Genomic DNA, 7,288 nt, shown 5'->3' on the forward strand with positions numbered 1-7,288 from the left:
ACGTCAAGTAGAGTAATTAGCAGTTAAACATGGTTATTCACATAGACAAACCAACTACAATATGCACACCCAAACAATGTCACATAAATACATATGATGAATGTCTGCCCTATAGCTGATGAGTCTCATCTGTCGGTTGCAAAGCCAACCCGACATGTCCCGGTAACCATTGGACAGAACACCAAACACGGAGCAAGTGGGACAACGCCGCAACCTTTGCATCTTACCCGCGTAACCGGATCAGGGGACAACTTCACCCTGCCTCTTACCCAGGTGGTGTTACAGTTCTCAACCCGGAGCAAGCGGCGATAGAATTCCACCCTTGCATCTTACCCAGTATTCTCGCCTCTTACCCGGAGCAAGTGGATAACACCACTGCATCTTATCCGGAGGCATATCACAATCAAATTCAACTTATTTTCATTATCATTCCAATTCATTCATAACCATTCATAATCATTTTCACACTTTCTCAACAATCCACATCAAGTAAATCATCATTCATGCCATATATTACTTTTTCCTCATATCACTTTTCTTTAAAAACAACAATCAAACTCATCTTTGTCTCAATTTCAAAATCTTTCTCATATCTCAAGCTATTTCAAGCTTCCTAGCCACTTTTTCCTCAAACTCAATTCCCTTTTTAAAAGAGAGCTACTTTATGTAACATTTTCTCAAAACTTACAAACAATTCCAAAATCATATCAAATGTAAATTTTCTTTGAAAAGACTCAAAATCCTCCTCTTTGAAACCATCATTTTAACTACTTTTAAATGGGAGTTATCAATTAATTATTCCGGCAAGGTCTCAAGTTTTTAAGGGAGAACAACCAAATCCCTTTTCTTAAATTTATTAAAATTCTTGAAAAATCATGTTTTCGTGGTTTGAATTAATCAAGCGAAATCCAAATAAAACCAAATCATTTAGAACCAAAAACCCATCCGTTTGAACCAAAATAATTTTTAATTTCATTCCTTAAAACCAATTCCTTAACTTTTCCAAAACATCGCAAGCGGAGTCAGTCGATTAAAGTCCATTTACTTATAAATTCACTGAAGCTCCTTCGAATGAAATTCTCAAGTCAAATTCAAAAATATAAACCCTTCTCACATTTAAAACAGCCTCAAAACATAAGTCTTCTCTAATTGGTTTGCACTCAAAATGTAATACTTTTCTTAAGAAACAAAGCTCCACCACAATTCTCTTTGCAATAATTCAATTCAAGACGTAATTCATCACTTTCTTAAATAGTTCAAATAAAATAATATGTCTTAAGTTCAAATTTTCTGAATAACTTTTCAAATAAAGTCTTGGATTTTATAGAAATTTCGGCAGCACCTCCCCTAAAACTTGGACTTTGCCACCCTTTCCGGGTCCCAACCAAAACATTCCGCAACCATTTCCAATGGGTTCAAAACCAAACTAGTTTCCAATAAAACAAAATCCAGACTTTCAAACTTTAAAAATCACATCAAACCAAACCAATTAAAAAATCTCCAATTTTAACAAATCAATTAATAATTCAATCAATACACAACCGTATTCATCCAAAACAAGCTAGCCAATTCATAAGACTTGCATAATCACTAAAAATGCATTTTTTCACATCCATATCAATTTGTAACAATTCCAATTACAAAATTAAGTTTTTAGAAAAAGTCCCTACCTTGATTAGTCCCAAGCTGCATAATTAAACCCATTAAATCCTTATTCTCATGTTAATCGACAGCAACCGCAGAAATTCCGACAACCACATATCTGACATAATTTAGAATTAACATGGAATGGATATTGAGAGATATTAAAACATAATTGATAATAGAGTATTGCGATAAACAAGAACGGAACCGAATAATCTCCCCATGATAAACAGAATAGAACGACACAGTAGCAGCTTCCAAATTGACCGGACCGCAGCTCTGATAGCGGCCAGAAGCTCTGATGGTTTGTCAGCGGCAGCGGCGACGGTGGCAGTGACACCCACCGCGCCGCCTTCCCTTCTCCCCCGTCTCCTTCCTTCTTCGGTCCCCTTCCCTGTTCCCTTTTCTTTTATTTGTCTTTCTTCCTTTTGTGGGTGTGGGTATCTATGTGTGTGTGAGGGTGAGCCGTGGGTGAGGGGTGGGGTGTGGTTGCTGTTTGTGTGTTAGAGGGTTAGGGTAAAAATTAGGTTTAGATAAAATTAGGATTAGGTTAGGGTTTTAGTTTAGGTATTTTTATTGAAAATCACTACAACAAAACAGCGCAGTGGCGGCGGTTATTTTGGGGGGTTGCAGCGGTTATAACTTCCGCTAGAATCAGCTCCCGGCGGTGAGCAAAATGTGGCCAGGTCAACCGTCGGCACAGCAGCGGTGGTGGTTTTGAAGAACCGCTGGAACAACCGCCGCCAGAGTCACTCGGTGAATCGCGGCGGTTTAAAACCGCCACTATGTGCGTGAACCAGGCAGAGTAGGTGTATGGTGGCAGTTTAAAAATTGCCGCAAAATTTGAAATTTTACTTATCGTTGAACATTCACGGCGGTTTTAAACCGCATTTAAAAGGTCGACATGAATTACTACCATGAATTTCGCGGCGGTTGAAAACTGCAGCATGCTTTTTTAAAAAATAAAGAAATTTATATATAAACTACTTCCTATTCCTAATGCTTCAATCCTAATAAAAAAATAACTACTACAAATATTAAAATCTACAACACAAAGTAAAATAGAAAAATTGACCAAAAATAATATGAACATTCCATTTCAAAATATAATATATTTAATAAGTCTTACATAATCATAAATCCAACACAATCAGTGTTTAACACCTATATTTACATATCAAAGTAAATTCAAATAGCGCAATACTAAAATTGAATTAGAAAAGAATTTTGCTACTAATATTTAACTAAGCTAAAAGTTTAAAATAAAGAGTTACTTTGATAATAAAAGTCTTCAGTCACTTCAATCATAAAATTCTACAACTTCTTCATGGAATAGTAGAAGGTGGCCTTGTCTCTATTGGAGAGTTTGTAACCTAGGATTAAAAATAAATAAAAATATGTTAGAATAAAAACAAAGACCATTAAATAATTTAAGTCTAACATGAAAAGGCATAAGTCATCTGCACAAATTAAGAAAATGAACAACAATAACTAAATTATTATTTTACTAAATCATGCACAATGAAAGATTCAGGAAAAAAAATCTATATATAATATTTACCCCATCATTCGTAGCTGTAGGAAAGTCATGTGGCACTTTTCCACCCATACAATGATTAATGAAATATGTCACCTGGGCTTGTAATAAAGAAATTGTTGCTTTATTCTCTTGTAATTCTACTTCCATAGAGCAAACTTTAGCCATATCAAAGTCATGATTGCATGAAGAAGATACCCCTCCTAAACTATTAGAAGATTTCATGACTTGGGAGAGACCAACACCAAATCCTACACCTCTAACACGACCTGGGTGTTCTTTTCCAAATAACTTGATATATGCATCATCAGTAGAACTCTCATTAGCTTGAAGCAAAGTTAATTGTTCCTATGATAAAAATTTGAGAAATACATCATCATTAGAATAATCTCCATCATCATTAACAAACAAAGCCAAAATAAAGTGAAAGTGCTTACACTTTTCTCTCTAGCCTCATCATTAACCAAAGATCCATCCTTCTTCTTATGACTAATTGGATATATTTCAGCTCTAGTAAAAACTCTCTTGTTTGCAGTTTTCTATCAATTCAATAAATGGGAATTCAATTTCAACGTATGTAAAAATTAAATAACATAATATTTTTCTGATAAGGACTCAATCACAAACCAACTCGTGTTTCTTCCTAGCAATCGTCTTGGATCCGAGTGTACGAGGAATTATTTGTTTTTCTCGATTACTTGCATTTTTCTCACACATTTCCTACCCATGCAAATTCAATTAGCAATTTGTCAATATAAAGTGAAATATAGAATGTGTGTTCATACAATTACCTGAGTTCTGGACCTTAATCTATAATCAATAAAAGTTGTCCATTGCTCCAAGCTGACTCCAACTCCTTTTCTTGTCTTTTCTTTTTAGATCATTAATGATAAAGATAAATGCAATTGCAGATGGTATCTGCATGCAACTTCTTCCTTTGAACACAATCTATCACATATTTATGTTGTGTGACAAACTGACAATACACATTGATGCCACCATAACAACTTGCACCCAAATTGTGATATTCACACTGTCGATGATATTTTTCCTTATCAATGATTTCAAAAAGGTAATGACAAGGCAATAATTGAACAAAATATCAAATAAAAAGGGCCAGTTTTTTAACAATTTAAGTTCATCATTATTAAACCACTGATGATCACAATATTTGTAGTCGTTGTCAAACCACCGAACTACTGAGATATCATTTTCTTTTCTTTTCTCTTTTCATCTAAATTATTAGAATTCAAAAATTACAAGCTCAACCTCAACTAATTTAATTTGAGTTAAGTCCTTAACATTGATTTCATATTCAGTCAAATCAAGAGATTTAATTTCCATAATTTACGTACATAGCAAAGTGTTTGGAGTTGAAATTAAATTAGGGATATAGAATTGATTTTGATATTTGTAAGAAAAAGCTAATTATATATTAGGCTGAAAATATTAGCTTAGGCTGTAACTCTAAAGAGAATAATGTAATCTATATCAATAATAAAAAAAAAAACTTATAATATTGACCTTTTATCCAAGACTAATTAGAATAAGAATGAAAATACGGATGTTTTCTTGGAAGAAATTCTTGAAAGACGTTGCTTTCTTTGTTACATTATTTAGTACTTAGGATCCATTTGGTAAAAGCAACATTTCTGAAACAACAACCAGCTTTTACTTACAATTATAAACCTCAAAAAAGGATTTATACTTCAAAAAAAGATTTATACTTATAAACTATTTCGCAACTTAAAAATCTATCTTTTTACTTACCAAACTACTAGATTGTTTCAAAAAACTGTTTATAGAGATTATAAAACATGCTCTAGGTGCATTAGCGATAACGGGTTCATTAGTCCTAATCTTTCCATCCAATTTTTTCAATTTTAGCAACACCACACTTGACTTCATCTTATGGATTTTGACTCAAAAATATATTTGAGATACAAAAACAAAGAAGGAAACAGTATGCCGGCTAAATGACTTGCTCAATTTCTCAACTGCCACAGGTTCACTTGAGATTTGAGAATAAAGTACACATAATCCTAAACATATCAACACACACAAACTGCACTACATCTCTTTGCATAAGTATCTATATAAGAAGACATATATAAAAAGTCTGTATTAACATGAGAGTGCTGAGGATAAATTTGCTAACCTTGTTTCCTCCTTGCTTCAGCTTTTGCGAAGAATTCTCTCCATTCATCAATTAGAAAAAAAATTGGCTCGTCATCTTCTTCCTCGTCATGTAGCTCCACATGCTCTAGCTCTTATGAACTCCTGATACGAACAAAAAAGCATCAGATTAATATCACCTTTCAAATGTAATGTAATCACAAGCTTATTTGTTTTGTGCGACATTATATGAATGACTTCTAGGAGCTTGCGGATTTGAGGGATCAAAAAGATAGTCCCACAGCAGCTGTTCTACATACTCGTGAGATACAAAAATTGAAGTTGGAATTGGAGCAAGAACGCAATAAATTGGCAAACATCCAACTAAAATACCAGGATCTATATTCAGCACTTCAATATTTATTAGATTTTGGCGCATTTTGGGAGTGTAAACTAAATAATTGCTAACTATCATGTTCTTTCTTTCAACTACAGAGGAGCAAAAATTGAACAAGTCTTTTCAGGATGAGCTTAAATGATCAAAGCTCGAAAGAGAAAAAGTAAGTTTGTAAACAATATAAAGTTTTTTATGATCATGTTGCTAAAACACTACATCTTCTATGTTAGAAGCCTCCCGACGAAACCCATCATGTATGGTTATAGTATTCAGAGAATTTACGAGCTGTAAGAGCTTTTGGAATAATCAATAAGCCTATATTACCAAACTAAAGTAAATTTATAATTCAATTTCTGTGCAGTCTGGTGTGTCAATTTCCAATTCTTCAAAATCTCCAAATCATTATCTCAAACTGGGAAGGAATAATCTGATCATTTTGTTGAAAATTTTAATTGTATTATTGCCACAAAAATAGAGCTTGTAACTCTTACCTTTTCCCACTTCACTCTGTCTCTCTTCTGCTACCCAATTTCTAACCTTACTCTCTCCCATTCTGTTATTAGTGTCCCCTTACTTGTGTCTCAAACTCCACAACAAACACAGAAAGTATATGCTCATCTTACTTGCTTTGTTGCACTTACACAATTTCAATTCATTATTTTTTCGGTCATTCTTGCAACAAAATATTATATTTTCATATCTGACATCACTCTATCTTAATGTATGAGAAACTACAGAATTAATCAATATTTTTCAATCAAAAGCTTATGTGATCATATTATATATAACACTTTCTAAAATTACACATTAAATTATCCATCAAAAACTGTGCGTAAGAAAAATAGAGAGGGAAGAAAATCTTAATAGAGAAAGAGACAGAGTAACCTTAAATTGAAGAAATGTGCACTTCTAAGAGAGAAATTTGTGCGTTCAGAGTGATGAACAAGAAGGAGAAACAACTAGAGAATAAGATAATGGGTTATCAGTGATTGTTAACTAGAAGAAGCATAAAATTGAATCAGAAAAGAACAAAGAAAAACACAATTAGCTTACCAGGGATAGGAACAAATGCGTATAATTTTGCTAAACAATGATTCGTTGCAAATTTTGTTTTGCACGAAGATTTTCTTTTCACTGCACTTGGGGTTCTGGGCGTGCTAGGTTTGGGAAGAATGAAAAATTGGGGTAATGGCAGTTAGTAGTGGGTAGTGGAGCTAGCGAGAAGTGCGAAGGAAAGAGAAATTAGGCGGTCTGAGCAAGTAATGGCGCGAATTTCATAAACCGCCGTGGAACGAGCGTGATGGCCACCGCTGGATTTGTGAAATGAGGCGGTTGTGTTTCACCGCTGGTATGTGAAATGAGGGATTGCAGCGACGGCGGATCTATTTGACCGCTTCCCCCAAATGGTCGCCTAAATTAGATTTTGTTGTAGTGAATAGGGATAGTAGTGTAATTTTATGAAATAAAAAAAATTAAGATAATAGTAAACATCAAATTAAATATAACGTATCCATCCTTAAAAATACCTTTTAGTTAATAATTTTTAAATAATTTTCAGTTAAATACCAATTTAAAAAAAATTGGAGATAAGTAAA

General features: G+C 33.7%; 1 protein-coding gene across 2 annotated transcripts; it reads right to left on the bottom strand.

Moving 5' to 3' along the window:
• Positions 2,774-7,069, bottom strand: LOC110263195. 2 transcript variants are annotated; one of them, XM_021104112.1, is made up of 7 exons: positions 6,747-7,069; positions 6,579-6,652; positions 3,973-5,461; positions 3,809-3,901; positions 3,619-3,720; positions 3,206-3,529; positions 2,774-3,017 (listed from the first exon to the last, which is right to left on the bottom strand). In XM_021104112.1, the coding sequence occupies exons 4-7, from the start codon at positions 3,896-3,898 to the stop codon at positions 2,970-2,972; spliced, it is 564 nt and encodes a 187-aa protein (XP_020959771.1). In that variant the 5' UTR covers positions 3,899-3,901; positions 3,973-5,461; positions 6,579-6,652; positions 6,747-7,069; the 3' UTR covers positions 2,774-2,969. The 2 variants fall into 2 exon arrangements, with proteins under 2 accessions (XP_020959771.1, XP_020959772.1); XM_021104113.1 differs by having other exon boundaries at positions 3,809-5,461.

Source organism: Arachis ipaensis, chromosome B06 (assembly GCF_000816755.2).
Source record: "Arachis ipaensis cultivar K30076 chromosome B06, Araip1.1, whole genome shotgun sequence".
Classification (NCBI taxonomy): Eukaryota; Viridiplantae; Streptophyta; class Magnoliopsida; order Fabales; family Fabaceae; genus Arachis; species Arachis ipaensis.

Bases quoted from the DNA above. Each gene is read 5' to 3' on its own strand.
- LOC110263195 (XM_021104112.1), bottom strand. From the start codon at position 3,898: ATGTGTGAGAAAAATGCAAGTAATCGAGAAAAACAAATAATTCCTCGT. The intron at 3,721-3,808 runs GTTTGTGATTGA...TTGAATTGATAG, and splicing joins CTAGGAAGAAACACGAGTTG to AAAACTGCAAACAAGAGAGT. The intron at 3,018-3,205 runs GTAAATATTATA...TTTTAATCCTAG, and splicing joins CTACAGCTACGAATGATGGG to GTTACAAACTCTCCAATAGA.